General features: G+C 45.5%; 1 protein-coding gene across 1 annotated transcript in view; it reads right to left on the bottom strand.

The window, feature by feature from the left end:
- il16 (interleukin 16) overlaps nt 1-15639 on the bottom strand; it is a 29397-nt gene extending 13758 nt beyond the window's left edge. The window contains exons 1-11 of the mRNA XM_079998240.1: nt 15489-15639; nt 7671-7887; nt 7101-7371; nt 5125-5270; nt 3827-3953; nt 2460-2594; nt 2214-2301; nt 1633-1778; nt 1214-1315; nt 829-943; nt 633-706 (exon numbers count right to left, since the gene is read on the bottom strand). Coding sequence (XP_079854366.1) covers nt 633-706; nt 829-943; nt 1214-1315; nt 1633-1778; nt 2214-2301; nt 2460-2594; nt 3827-3953; nt 5125-5270; nt 7101-7371; nt 7671-7887; nt 15489-15501 — 1434 coding nt within the window. The 5' untranslated portion in view covers nt 15502-15639. The remainder of the gene's footprint in view (nt 1-632; nt 707-828; nt 944-1213; nt 1316-1632; nt 1779-2213; nt 2302-2459; nt 2595-3826; nt 3954-5124; nt 5271-7100; nt 7372-7670; nt 7888-15488) is intronic.
- Between the last annotated feature and the right edge of the window lie 363 nt (nt 15640-16002).

Below are 16002 nucleotides of genomic sequence, written 5' to 3'. Positions count from 1 at the left end.
TTGACCACTAGAGGGAGCACTAGCCTCCCACAGCCCGAGCAAAACAAACCAAGGGTCTAAAGACAGTATCTAGTTCAATAAGAAAATAAAGCTTATTTTTATGTTACAAGTTCAAAATCAATTGCATTTTATGTATATAAGTCTTAATGACCAAATATAGTAAGAAAAATGTTATAAGGATACATTTTTAAAATTGCAATGGTTTGAGATTTTGTGAAACTTACTCTAACCTCTTTGACGATGTGATATTTTAATGCTTGGGTTATTATTTACTGCACCATTTAACCGAGTTCTCTTGGGATTAAGTATAAATTCATCTTTCAGGAATCCAGATGATTAAAGCATGTTGGTGCCACGTCTAATTACGAATAGAAATCTTTTTTTGCGAGAGAGAGCGAGCTGAGACGGACAATATATAAACAAGGAAATGGTCAAATAAGTGTAAATAATTCAAAATAAGAATTTTAGATTTATTTCATTCTAATTGACTTAAGTTTACTTAAATTACTCAAATGCAGGTTAAAATATGTGCATAGTTGTGGAGATACTGTAGAATGACACAACCATGCATCTTGCGGGGGCGGTGGCTCAGGAGGTAGAGCGGCTCTGATTCACTTTAAGGAGAGATTTACTTTGAACCTCTGCAGCGCCTCGTCGTGCGTCAGGCCGTGCAAAGACTCGCCGTTCAGCTCCAGGATCTCATCTCCTGCGGAAACACCGACCAGAAGCTTCTAGATCACGCAGCCTTTCTGCACATCTCAGAAAGAAGAACTGGTGAGAAGAGTGAGCGTGAAGAAGAACCTCCGTCTCCCTGCAAACGCTGCTGACCTTCCTGCAGCCTTCCATCGGCCGCCGCCGCCCCCCCGGGGAAGATGGTCTTCACGTAGATCCCCATCGGCCCGTACATGCTGTCCCTGCCGCCCACGATGCTGAAGCCGAGACCCTGGTACCAGGGAACCAAATAATGTATTATATTCAGCGATGTCGATTAAATGTTTCATATTTTCAGGAATAAAAGGTTAAAAAGGTAAACAGGTTTTACAAATAGGGTTGTGAGCGATGAACGATCACTACAGTAACTAACACATTCCCAATCAAAAAACAAATTTCATCACCAAAATCATTCTGGTCATCAAATAACAGAAGAAATCAAATTGCTGCTTAGACGGAGCCTTCAGAGTGCGTCTGCTTCACTTTGCATCAGTTTTCTGACCTTTCCGTGACCTTTCATCAGCACCACGTTGCAGATGATGAACGCCTGGACGTTACTGCAGGAGTGCAGCAGGTGGGCGGAGCTTAGCGAGCGGGGCACTGGCTGCGCACGCACACACACACGCACACACGCACACACACACACACACACGCACACACACACACACACACACGCACACACACACACACACACACACACGCACACACACACACAGTCCAAGAAATGATTTCATCAATACATTTCCCCTCTGTGTATTGTATTCTAGCACCAGATGTATTTTACTTTCATGTTCTCTTTGCGGTGGAGCCCACAGGGACTGTATTATGTTAAAAAGCTTCCTTTGTGAATCCACATCTTTATTTCAGGGTGTAACGGCACAGAATTCCAGCTGCTGAACATGACTCCATCCTCCTTCAGACCTGCGTGGTGGCGTGCGGTAGCTCCAGCTGCTGCGACAGCGACTTCCTGGCCCCGCAGAGCGCTGCGAGGTGGGCGTGGCCGGCGAAAAGCTCCGAGGGAGGCATGATGAGAGCCTCAAGGTCCCCGATCCAGTACGGGTGGACGCCTGGAACAGCAGAAACCCACTCAGAACTACTAATAATACAGTTAATAATAATAATAGTTATTAATAATTTCAACAATCTTAATTTATATTGCACCTTTCAGAGAATGCAGCTCAAAATGCTTCACATGCAGGAATGTACAATTGCTTCAACAAGGGACGTCACTTTGCACAGAATATTTCTAGTAATTTGGTGTAATATATATTATGTAATGCTCTGGCTAGAGGGGCATGTAGACAGTGTTTCCATTAATAGAGCCTAATAATACAATTATACTGTCATAAAAAATAAACCAACAAATATAATACTGTAACACAATATTACTGCATTATCATTCACTATTATACAACCGAGCAGAAAACAATCGACAACATGCCAAAGTACATTTGTTATTCCATCCGTTCAGTGTATGTATAACACCTATGTGTGTTACACACTTGTGGAGTTGGATCTGGTCCTGCTGCACCCGGTCCCTTCCTGCTCTGAATCCCTGCTTTGCTCCTCGTTTACCTCTGGGATGGAGAACTACACACACACACAGAATTACAGCCCAACCCGACGTAGATGTCTGATCTGATGAATGTAATCTGTTGCTTTGTTGTGGTGCAGATGAAAGTGGAGAAACCACACCTAGTTTTATTTTAACCCATATCTTTCTGAAAACCTTTGTGCTGATGTTCTACCTTCAGGCTGTGTGGCGGCAGCTCGCTGTCAGGGCCTGGTTGGGTGGAGGATCCACAGGGACTGAGCCGATCCGGGTGCAGCAGGCTGGAGGGTGGAGCAGAGGAGCAGGGAGCTTCTCCACCCACAGGAACCTCCTGCAGAGGGTTAAAATGGTTCTGTGAGGAGTCATTTTTGCTTTTTACTCCTCATCACAGCAAGGTGTGTGTGTGTGTGTGTGTGTGTGTGTGTGTGTGTGTGTGTGTCCCTCCCTCCAGGGTTTTTTCCTCTTGTTTTCAGCAAATCCAAACATCCTTGGCTGGATGATTAAGAAGAAACAGAAACTGTACTAAGAATATGAATAATACAATAAAGCTAATTAACAAATAAATGTATTAAAAGTAATGAAGTCCACACTGTTCAGTCTGCACAGGAACAAGTTGTTACAATCCAATAATGGCAATTTAATATGATGATGAATATTATTATGATAATAATAAAATGTAAGCTCAGTCACAGTGGCAACATTTTACCTCTAACCAGGTCTATTTCAAACGGCCAGAAGCCGCAGAGCAAAGCATCATCGTCCCGAGTGAGAAGAAGAATCTCATCTCCTCATCACTGCGTCAGAGCCACGAGGAGAGTTTTCAGGTGAAGCTGCTGAACGTCACTGTGCTGCCTCCCTCACGTCCTTCATCTGGATTATCCAATCGCATTCTGACTGAAGAGCTGCTTTCACCCCTCACACTGACTTGAAAGCTTCTGATAAGTACATCTCCACTGACCACAGGATGTTTTTGTTGCAATTCATATAAAAGTTGAATTCTGAATTGAGTGTAAACTGTAAATATAGAATCGCTGGAAAAGTAAGTCATCCAAAAGTAATCTACCATCTAAGTTATTAGATTACTCACTTTGTTGACCCACTGGATTCTAAAACGAATTCCAAATGTAGTTGTTGTGTTCGGGCGGAGCAGTGGGAAGCTGGAATGTGGCTTCGCCCACGCAGCGTTAGAATACAACTCTGCTGCTGTTCAAATGTCACATCCAGTCTGATAAGGTCGTCAAGATGTGACGCTTCTGAAAAATTATCCACCTACCTATACTATACCACTACTCCCCCTCCACCTCCACCTCCACTCCGTTGGGAACTGATGAGGGAATCCACCATTTTCACAAATATTATGATTTAATTAGTTTGTTTAATTTCTGTCATTCTTTGACATTTATCCATTTTTCATTCCGATGTAGACGGGGTTGTTGAAATTTGTGCGGCAGATTAACAGAACTCTGCGTTTGGGGATGAAAACACAACAATCTCACTTTAAATCCCAAAACCAAACCACAAAGCAGCAGCACTGCTCCCACAGTGTCTCCCAGCTGGTTTTACCTCAGTGAAGCTCTGGCCGCTGTGGTTCGTGGTTCCAGGGTGGCTTCTCCCCTCCATCCTCGCCTGGCTATTTAGAAAGTGCCCGTTAAAGGGAGCCAGCTTGTCTGGGTTCACAGGGCAGCAGCTCCTGCAGGGGGGCACAGCAGGAGCCATTTGGGGCGTGAGAGGCCTTGACTTTGCACAGTTACTACGTTGAACAGAAACGTCGGTAATGAATGAATATGAAGGCGCTGACAAGGAACAGGTCCAGCCTCCGCCCTCAGAACAGATTGAAATCCTCTTGGAACAGCCTCCTACAGGCCTGAACTGGGTGCAGTTGGATGTAGCTCCATCCTTCTAGAAGATCCTTCAGGGATGAAGGAGGTGGGAATCTCTTCGCACCCGTCACCCCAGATCTTCCCGTGGAGGTGCGGTGACGTTTAGCTCGTCCTGCATCCTGCTTTTCAAGCAACCGCCCTGGAATGAATTGAGCGGTGTCACTGGAAGGTTGTCACCCTGGAACATCACGAGGGAACAGCGGTGGTCTCCGTCCTTGGCCGTTATAAGATCATCAAAAACAATTCTGGAACGAGCATCGGACCCACCGGATCCCCACCACGTTGAACAGTTGGAGCAGACATCGTGGGTTGGAGCTCTCCTTTGGATTTCTCCAAATGTGAACTGGTCCGGAGGCGGCAAAGGGGGTGAAGCGTGGTTCAGCCTGTGCACCACTCAGGCTCCAGGTCTCCTGCTGCTCAGCCCAGGTTACGTCTTTTCCCGCCGCCAGCTTTGTGAAGCTCCCAACGTGAGCTTTTTGTTGAGGCCGGATCAGAGCAGCGGATGTAATTCTCTGGTATTTTTAGGCTGTACCTTTAGTGGCATTCATCCTGTTAAGAGTCAGTCCCTGTGGCTGAGCTGCGACTTGTGACCGACGATGCAGTTTGTCCGTGTCTGGAAAAACACTTTCCTGACTTTTGAGGCAGTTCCCTCTGATACATTCATAATTCTGCAGTTTCTGTGAGCGATGCTTCTGTGATTCTTGCAATGGCTGTTTGGCCTCTTTTGGTACTGTGTTATTTGACCCATGTTGCTTTGAAAAGTCACATATCACACAGAGCTGGTGGTCAGAGCTCACACATACTGTTAACTGGTAATCAACCTGAGGGTCTTGTAAAGCTTGGAATTGTGATTTAGTTCCATTATTGTGTCTATCCCTGTAGATGTATCTGTTTACACGTAGTTAGTATCTCAACACTGTATCCTAATTCACTAACATAGTATTATCTTATGTACTTCCTGTAGAGGTTAGGTACTAGTACCTGTACAGCGTCCCTCCGTTCTGGCCCAGCTCCACACTGGCTCCTTTGTCCTCCATTTGGCTGCTATTATCGTTATCAGCCTTCTGCGGGCCCTGCACCTCCTCTGCCGGCCCCGTAGCAACACACATCCGCCAAATACTGCTTTCCTGCACACACACACACACACACACACACACACACACACACACACACACACACACACACACACACACACACACACACACACACACACACACACACACACACACACACACACACACACACACACACACACAGCATAATGGGACCTCTATACGAGGCAACATTCTGGTTTATGACCAAATTTACCGAGTGGCTTTGCGGGTTGACGGCTGAGGAAAGGTAAACAGCGTAGTAACGTTTTATGGGTCTAGCGACTGAGGCCGCAGTGTGGACGCCTCACGTGCACGCTGAGACCACGTTCTGGGGTTGAATTTCTCCTCAGAATATATAAGTATATGACAAGCTGCGTCTTTTAGGAAGGCCGGTCGAGGTATTTCCCTCTGGCTAATTACATTATATAGCAAACACTCAAGCAGTTACGTGCCTTCTCCAAAATGCAGGTTCACTGTTTAATGGCGCAATTCAGTTATTGTTATGATAAATGTACGTTCATGTACGTGGAAGAGTTTTCATCACATGAATTTTACATCAATCATGAATGATTGTTCTAATATTTTGGGATGCTGGCAGCCGTCGAGTTTCTCGAAATTGACCAAATTATCAATCAGACGTATGCTGAGTTTGTGCTGAAAGAAATGGTCCAATGTATTGAGCTGAGTGAATGTAAAGCAGAGGGTTAACTCCGTCCTCATCCCCAGGACAGCGAGGATCTAATGGGAGCACAGGACTCAGGACATCAGTGGAATGCACCGTGAGGCTGCAGTGCCGGGACAGCACAACAAGACTCTTTGTCTGAAGAAGGACGGCAGCGAGTCCTACCATCGCACCACGCAGCACATGTGATCATCTACATCTCAGTGTGGAATGTTTCACAGTTGGTGTCTGAAGTTTCATGTTGAACGTCCTGGTTGCTAAATTTGGCCTCTGCTCTTAAAACTGGTGTACATAATGTGCGACTTCATTAATTACATGGTGACTTTGAAATTAAACTGAACCCTATAAAAAGTCACGGCAAACTCAAATTAAATCCTATTTAACATAATTCATACACACATCTAACATACTAATAAACACAAACTTCATTAAAGACTGAAGGATTTTTTTATGCAGAACCCTCTATTTAGTTTAGAAATGGCATAAGATTTGTGTTCAAATAATTTATTATTGAAATAATTTAATATATTGTGGATATTTTTTCAAAATCTTTATTATCAAGTAATGCGTGTGTGATGGTAGTCCTGACCTAAAAAATGTCACAGTGTTTCGGAGGCTGATCTCCGTTCATCATCACTGTATTTACTGCGTCAGATTTACAGCCTCAGGCTTCGCATTAGAACACACCGTGAAAAGAACTGGGCTGAGCCTGCTGCATCCCAACATGTCAAAACATTCAAATAACTTTGAACAGTTCCTTTAATCTCCTTCAGCTCAGTATTGTTGTAGCTATAATTACTAAAAGTATAATTATTAGTACTATTATCATTACTATAAGTACTTCTATCATTATTGTTGTTATTATTCTGACTCCTGTTATTATTGTAGTACCACTTTATTTTCACAACTATACTATCTCACCAGACTATCAATAGATTATTATATTTATACAATTTGGCTATACACATATATACTATACCAGCTTATTACAAGTACTACCATTGATTATCATTAATTCACACTGGGCTATAGTGCTCACCAATTAACATAATGATCCCTGTCTGTTTATATGTGTACATATATTTTATTTCATTTTAACCTCTTTCTTGACTCGCACCTGAGGAATAAAGTTGAGATAATATCTCATCTTAAGGTGACGGTTGGTGTTTTGACGGTTGTACCTTGATGCTGAATGACCTCCTGATGCTCCTCTTGTGCTCTCTGAGCGTATGGGCGGGGCCTGACTGCTTGGGGGTTGTGGCCGGGGGTCCCGGCCTGGTCTCCCCCCAGTGCACATTACTGTCTGTCTCTCTAGACCCGTCCTCCCCCGTCTCCCCCGCCGAGCCGGGCCCCGGCCCCCATGCCCCGGCCGGGTCCCAGCCCTCCCCAGCGAGCCTCTCCTCCGGACTGGGACAGTCGTCGCTGGTCTTGGAGTGGCACAGGATCAAAGATCTGGAAGCCCAGATACAGATGGAATAATCAATTACTAATCAATAACTATAAATTTACTTACTGAAGAAAAATAATGCTAACTGCCTTCCATAATTCCTCCAAACATTCTCTCAGGAATCTGCAGGAGCGCTTCTCTTTTAGAATAAAGTACAACTTAAAATGAATATTTAGTACATAAATACATGATGGTTTTCTCAACTTAAGATGTATACCTTCATTTTTTAATTCTAACTTTCCACAAATTAAATCATATCCTATGAGTTAACTTCAATCCAATGAATCTTTCCAGTTGATCAGACCTGGACAGCATGGCCAGTCTCTTAGTCCTGCGTCTGCCACCGATGCCGTCCCTGCGTCTCCGCTCCATCCTGCGAGCGGCTGCCGTGCTGGCTCTCCTGCGCTGGTGGGAGTATCTCTGGGGCATGGCCTCCAGCGCATGCCCCTGCACGTGTCCCGGCAGCCCCGGGACGAGCACGCCCATCCCGGCCGGCGAGGGGCCAAATGGAGAGGGATGCTCTGGAGGGCAATTAGGAAATTCAGTTATGAGAGGCAGGCTGCATCTGTCTGTGATTCTGCCAGAGAGGGACGGAGGGAGGGAGGAAGGGAGTGTGTGTGTGTGTGTGTGTGTGTGTGTGTGTGTGTGTGTGTGTGTGTGTGTGTGTGTGTGTGTGTGTGTGTGTGTGTGTGTGTGTGTGTGTGTGTGTGTGTGTGTGTGTCTGTGTGTGTGTGTGTGTGTGTGTGTGTGTGTGTGTGTGTGTGTGTGTGCTGGAGAGTTGCCTAGATAAGAAAGCTTTTCTTTCTCTGCTTTGAAAAAACTGGTTCTCCTCCTCACTGGACCATAATCAGGCCTGTGAAAAGGTTCTCATACCTTTCCACTTGACCCATTCCCCAATAATAAAATGAGGACACATTATTATTTTTTAGTTACTTCATTAATCACTGGGAACCTACATTATTCCATTTTCTTCCATTAACAGGCCTAATCTATCCACCAAACCATACATTAATCATGTCTTACCTGTTTCTGGTAATTACTGCTAAGGGACAGCACTTGGCATTAGCCCACATTTATAGTTTTCAGATTAATGGATTTACTATTTAGTTATTTAATTGGTTGTGCTCAAACATAATTACTGACTTATATATAATAGATGTGTATTCTTTGTCTTTATTCTTGTATTTTGCATTTGAATGATTATGTGTGAATAATCATTGAATTAAATAATCATTTTGTGTCTACTTGGCTTCCCTAACCCTCATTCAGGAATGGATCGTTCCGATCAAGGGAGGCGGTCAGCGGTGTATTTAAGAAGCTCATTCTGCTTGTACGAGAGAGAGAGATGGTTGTGTGTGCAGCTTGCTGCAAGGCTGATTCTTTTTAGTTTTTACATTTGGTGGCAGTGGTCAGATCGTTTGTCTTCTTCTTTGAAACTGGAGAGGCAGAGGAGTTGGGGGTGCGCCTGGACCAGGAGAACCAACAGAGAGATTTTGGTAGACCAAGACCCCGAGGAGAGGGAAGGTGGAGAAGGCCAGGTGGAGAAGTGTCCACCATCCCCATCACCACCGGCTCAAGGAGCCATTAAGTAAATATGAACATGAATGAATCAAAATATGACCGGGTGAAGCAAGCCATTCTGATTAAGTACAAGATCAGTGAAGATGTGTGTCGGAAAAGATTCCAGGAGCCAGACATCGATCCAAGGGAGAATCCTCGTGAACTTTACAATCAACTCAAAGACTTGTATAATAAATGGATAAAGCCAACTGACAAGACAGTAGAAAAAGTTGAAGAAATGTTTATCCTGGAATGGTACCTCTGCATGTTATCTCCGGAGCTCAAAGCGTGGGTCAGAGAGGGCGACTGCAGGACAGCAGGTGGCAGACCTGGTGGAGACATTCATCTCGACACAGAGATGCACCGGTTTCGACAGGAGCCACAGGCCGCCCATGAAGAAAGGTAGGTCTGTGGGATTTGGTCCGGCAGGTGGTACCGGTTACAGTTCTAGTTACCAAGGTAGAATAGTTTGTCTTACTTCACCTAGAGAGACAGCAAGGGTAGAGAGAGCACCACCTAGCATCACCATTAAAATGGTGGTTACTCGTTCCCAAGCCAAAGCCAGCAAAAGTTGGATATCCACAAACTCCCAGCGGTTGAAGCAGCTACCTTTTAGCCGCGCTGAGCTTGTCCATGAGGGTAATAAAAAGTCTATAAAGAGAAGACGACAGAAAAGGCTAGAGAAGGAAATGGGAACAGTCAGAAAAGAGCAGCCACAGTTGGTAGAGCAACAACAGCCTGGGGTAGACACATGGTGGGAGCTTCCAGGGGATCAGGGAAAGTTACACAACAAGGATGAATCACTTCAGAAAGCTTTCAGAAGGGTCAAAGAAGTAGACGGAGAGAAAATGGGGGCAGTGCCTTCTCTAGCTGGGCAGTTATGTTGTACAACAAGGGTTGTTGTACCATAAGCCAGAAAAGGGTGCTGAGGAGCAGCTCATAGTACCGTGTGGGGATAGAGAGAGAGAGAGAGAGTGCTAACCCTAGGCCATAGGGTTTCTAAGTTAAAGCATTATACTGCATTGCCAGAAGGTTCTTTTGGCCAGGGTTGTATAGTGATGTCCAAAGACTTTGTAAATCATGTCCCGAGTATCAGTTAACCAATCAGAAAAGGGTCCATCCATTTCCATTACAGCCTATGCCTATAATTGACATTCCATTCTCTAGAATAGGCATGTACATTGTCGGGCCCGTAAAATGAAAACAATCTGGTTCTGGTACATCCTTGTAGTCTGCAGCTAACCAGAAGCTTTCCCGCTGAGATGTGTCACTACCCGTGACGTAACACAAGCCCTCTTACAGCTATTTCCAGTGTAGGCATTCCCTAATAAGTAGTGACGGGCCAGGACACAGCATTTTTGTTTAAAACATTAAAAAAGGTGAACAGTTTGTTCGGCATAAAAGGTGTGTGGACCACCCCATATCGCCCACAGATCGGTGGCCTGGTCGAAAGATACAGTCAGACTCAGAAGGCCATGTACAGGAAGTTTGTCGAAGAGAATGGGAAGGACTGGGTTTGTTGTCTGCCTTACCTGTTTTCCTACAGGGAGGTTCGCCAAGCGTCCACAGGCTTCTCACCTTTCCAGCTTTTTTGTTTTCCAACTTTTTTGACAGGAGAGCTAAAACCAGAATAATGGAGGCATGACAAGAAGGCCTTCTACTCCTTCCTACATCTGAGAACAAAATGTTAGCTTGGTGGCAGGGGCCCTTCAAGGTCCTCAGAAAGGTGGTCCTTTGGTTTGCAGGGGGCTCCTGCAACTTTCCAAAGGCTTACCGATTAAGCACTGGAAAGCACTGAGGACTTGGCAGTGGAATATTTGGATGACGTTATCCACAGCAGTGCCTGGGAAGAACATCTCCAGCATCTGCAAGAGGTCCTCAAACATATTCACCAGGCTGGCCTCACAGTCCAGCCCAAGAGATGTACACTTGCCAAACAGGAGGCAAGGTACTTGGTGTAGCTCATAGTGGAGGAATGATCAGTCCCCAACCAGACAAGGTACAGGCAGTCCAAGGCTGTACTCATCCTCAGATGAAAAAGGAGCTCAGGTTATTCGTGGGACTTGATGGGTGGTTTCTTCAATTTGTGCTCCATTTTGCCACCCGGGCTGCCTGGTTGACCGACCTGACATGAGTACCATGTCAAGACCAGATTCAAATTTAAAGTCAAGACTGCAATGGGAAGAAAAGCATGAGCAGGCTTTCTGTGGCCCTAAGATGGCCTGATGTCAGAAGCCAGTGGTTCAAAGCCCAGACTTCAACCAGTCATTTATTGTCCAGACGCCTCTGGAGTGAACCTGGGGGCCGTCCCGCTCCAAGGGGAAGGAAAGGATCAGCCTGTGATCTATGTCAGCCGCAAGTTATGGCCAAGAGAGACTCAGTATTCTGCCATTGAGCTAGAATGCCTCGCAGTGAGATGGGGTAGAGACTTTACCTTGGAAACCGATCATCGAAGCCTGCAATGACTCAACACCATGAGGGACACAAATAACCACATTACCGGATGGGTGATGGAGATGCAGCCATTCTGGTTCTAGAGCCGGCAACATTTTTTAGTTACTTCATTAATTACTGGGAACATCAATTATTCAATTTTTCCATAAACAAGCCTAATCTAACCACCAAACCAGACAATAATCGTGTCTTACCTGTTCCTGGTAAATAGTGCAAAGGGACAGCACTTGGCATTAGGCCACCATTTATAGTTTTCAGATTAATGGATTTACTATTTAGTTATTTCCTTGGTTGTGCTTAAACATAATAAGTGACTTATATATCATTTGTTTTTATTCTTTGCCTTAATTCATGTTTTTTTGCATTTGAATGATTGTGTGGTTGAATAATCATTTTGTGTCTACTTGGCTTCCTCCTAATCTCATTCAAGAATGGATCGTTCCAATCAAGGGAGGCGGCCAGCGGTGTATTTAAGAAGCTCATTCTGTTTGTAAGAGAGAGAGAGAGTGATGGTTGTGTGTAGAGCTACACAAGGCTGTTTCTTTTCATTTTTTTGTTGCAGAACAAACTTAAAGGGCAACTATGACAATGTTTTTGGATAGATTTATTTTGTGGTACTCTGACCACACCATCCCTCAATACTAGGGTAACTCTCCACCTCAGCACACCAAGACTCGGCCTCGCTGCCCATATTTGGTAGTTCTGGCTCAGTTTCCTGCTAAGATGGCGGCGAGCGTAAACCCAAACGCGAGGCTTCAAATCGGCGATGACATCACAGACACTATGCGACGTCCAGACTACAGACCAAACACGACACCTCCCACTTAGAGTGCTCAATGTTCTACTTGTCAAATGCTTGATACCAACATGTCAAGGGGCAGAAGATTCTCTTTGAGGTCCTCGGTACAAAGACACCAGTCTGAAGGAAAATAGATCAAAAGGTCCAAGCATTTGAAAAAGAGATGCACAGAGCCCACTTTACGTACGGCATCCATACAAAGTGTCCATGTTGTGCTAATATCCGTGTTCTTCACTTCCTTCCATGACCCCCGTGCACGCTCCCGAACCCTGCACAGAGCACTCCACGTGCATTACATACATTACTGCAAATGGAGCAAACACTTAGTGGAGAACACAACGTCTCAAAGCCCAGGAGGTCTGACATCATTATCTCTCCACCACCAATCTCAACCCTCTCTCTCACGCTATTATAGATTTCTAATGGACACAAATTGAATCTGCTCTGCCCAGCAGCTCGTTACAGCTTCATTTGAAGTAAACAAGCCAAGACCTCGGTTTGTCTTTAGTGACCGTAAGCATGTCTTATTTTTATTATTTTTATTTGAACAATGTCATTCAAAGGTCAATCTCATTTCTCTCTGAGTCCAACAGCTGGAAAGTCTTCTTCTCCAAAAAACCTGTGTGTGTGTGTGTGTGTGTGTGTGTGTGTGTGTGTGTGTGTGCGTGTGTGTGTGTGTGTGTGTGTGTGTGTGTCTGGCACCCGTAGTCATTTAGCCACATGACGACAAACACCGCTCTGTCCTGTGAAGCCCTCAGATGCACAAGGAGAGCTCCTCTGAAGGTATTAAACATCATTACAGGCAGAACGACATGGATCTCACTGCAGGCTGCTTCACTCCTTTCATCTATTTCTGTTTATCTTCTCCATCTCTCTCTTTCTTTTCCTTCTCTACCTCCCTACGCCGCCTGACTCTTACTCTCTCCGTTTGGTTTTATTCGTCAGTACACAAACAGTCCAAACCCGTGTCGTCCCAGCATGTGGTGACCAATGGTCCTGTCAGAGCATCCCGTCCTATTACGGTGAAAGCTTGAAAGCTGTTGACATCCTTCTGGGTGGTGATAGCAGCCGTCTACATCCACATGCACATGCACATGCACATCCAAATCCACATCCACATCCACATCCACATGCACATGCACATGCACATCCAAATCCACATCCAAATCCACATCCACATCCACATGCACATGCACATGCACATCCATATCCACATGCACATGCACATCCACATGCACATGCACATCCACATCCACATGCACATCCACATCCACATCCACATGCACATCCACATCCACATGCACATCCACATCCACATGCACATCCACATCCACATGCACATCTCCACATCACTCACAGTGTCAAAGGTTTTCTCAGTGATGAATCCAACGTCACTTTGGTAAAAAGCCTTTACAAGCTTCAGGGTGGAGGTAGCAGCAGAGGTAGCAGCTGCATTTCAAACGGTGAACTGTGTGATGGTTCCTCTAAAGCAGGTACAGGTTTTATTGACAGCAGCTCTGTCCAGAACGGTGTCAAACATGTGGTTCCAGTCCCACAGAGGTCACTCTGCTCTGCCACAGTATTTATACTTCATTTTTAGGATCAGAGCGATGTTTCACCGCCTCAGAGTGCAACGCTGTTCCACCGATGTCACGCTGTTCAGGGGCAAAACACTGAAGGAGGGAACAGGAGGAGCAGGAGGAGGAGGAGGAGCAGGAGGAGGGGGAGGAGGAAGGGTGGCAGTATTTTGGGTCACCTTGGTCAGCTCTGAGGCGGATACGCCCAAGACTGGTGAACTGTGTGTGCGTGCACGCTGCAGGGAGGGGAGCAGCCTAACAAGGTGTTTTCTGTTCTGCCTCTGGGGTTTTTCCAGCCGGGCACAAAGTTTCCCTTGTAGCGGCCGAGGCAGGGAACCCTGGACGCAGTGCGGCGTCTTATCATCACCATAACCACATGGAACTACACAATTCATGTTCTCATGTCACATGACAACCCCATGTTGAAGGCTCTTCACATCGTACTGTCAGACCAAAACCTGACTCTTCTAATAGAACTTTGAGGTTGTTTTTAAAAAAAATTAAGATAAAAAACATTCTCTGAAATGATTAAATTCTGTTGTTTTGATTTGGAAATTGTAAAATCAACGCTTACATTAAATAACACCATAGTCACAGAGAGTTTGTAATGTGAAATATCCAGATGGGACAGTAATGTATGAAATGTCACTGTATTGATAGAGGATCCAACCAGCTCTACCTTCATCATTACATTTTAGAATTTAAAATGGGAACTCTCTGGATTGAATCCAGTTTGTGTTCTCAGCTGGTCTGTGTCATTTAAAAACGCCCCACATGTCGAGTCAAAGCTCTGAGTTTTAAAGACTCACGGTGAGGATTGAAGGATCTGTCAGAGGACACGTGGTGCATTTTGCTTTCTCCTCATAAATCCCTACGATGCTCACTTGCTGTTCTGCAAAGATGTTGCTGTTCTGCAGCGTCACAGCAGCATGTTCAGCTGGAGCTCAGGACGGACTCCATGAAGCAGCTCTGTCGTATTGAATCATTGTCATAAATCTAAGCTTCTTTAATCTTTGGGCTTGATGTTTTAAATTCACGCAGATGAACTCAAACTTGCTGTGTAGATGTTTTCTGTGCTATTTCTTGGGGCCTCGTGCTGTTTTGTGTGGAATGAAGCTTGTCTCTGTGTGATGGTCTTCACGTGGTATTTGTGTTTTCAGAAAATGTGTGTGTGTGTGTGTGTGTGTGTGTGTGTGAATGTGTGTGTGTGTGTGTGTGTGTGTGTGTGTATGTGTGTGTGTGTGTGTGTGAATGTGTGTGTGTGTGTGTGTGTGTGTGTGTGTGTGTATGTGTGTGTGTGTGTGTGTGTGTGCAGCCTGTGAGGAACTGGATGAATCAAGGAATGCATGAACCAATTTGCAGACACACCTCCGACCCCCAAACCGACACGTGCATCATTAAACGTCTCTGCTGCTTCAACCGCCTTAAAAAGTGAAAATCTGAGCAGAAGGAGCCGTGAGGACGACAAGGAGCCTGATCGCTTCCACAGCGCCCGGGACGTGGAGCCCAGCTGCATCTGAGACTGTTATGACGTTAAGTGGGGAATCTACTGTAAGTAAGCAATCACAGGCTGAGCTCGATCCCTGCACCACCCTTCTCTCCATGTCACCTGCACTGAGCCTCCACCTCCTCAGCATCGTCACCTCTCACACACTGCACGTCGGTTTGGATGCAAGCGTTCCGCTAAATACTCTAATGAAATGAAATAAAGTTGGAGGAGGCTCCGACTCACCGCAGTCGATCATGTGGTCCGTGATGAAGCATCCACGGCTTTCTGAGCCTCCACCCGTGCCTCCACCCTGGGATCCGTGACCCCCGTTGCTCTGCGAGTGGAGAGAGAACCGGGCTGAGACGAGCTGACGGGTGGAAGTGATATTCCAGTCCAGAAGGAACCGCACTCCTCCGTGACTCCTGTCTCTACCTCTCCTCCCTCTCTCCTCTACTCAGAGAGAGAGAGAGAGAGAGAGAGAGTGTGTGTGTGTGAGTTTGTGTGTGTGTGTGTGAGTTTGTGTGTGTGTGTGTGAGTTTGTGTGTGTGTGTGTGTGTGTGTGTGTGTGTGTTTGTGTGTGTGTGTGTGTGTGTGCGTGTGTGTGTGTGTGTGTGTGTGTTTCCTGTGCAGGAAAACATGACTTGGTTTGGACTGAGCTCACACCTACTTAAAATTACACAATGTTGTAGTCTTAGAGAGGGAGAGAGTTGTGCGTGGTTACTCTGCAGTGGATGAATGGATTCTATGTCTCTCACTC

The sequence above is a fragment of the Zeus faber genome (genome assembly GCF_960531495.2).
Source record: "Zeus faber genome assembly, chromosome: 3".
NCBI classification, from domain to species: Eukaryota; Metazoa; Chordata; class Actinopteri; order Zeiformes; family Zeidae; genus Zeus; species Zeus faber.
This window is presented reverse-complemented; position numbering and strand designations above follow the sequence as displayed.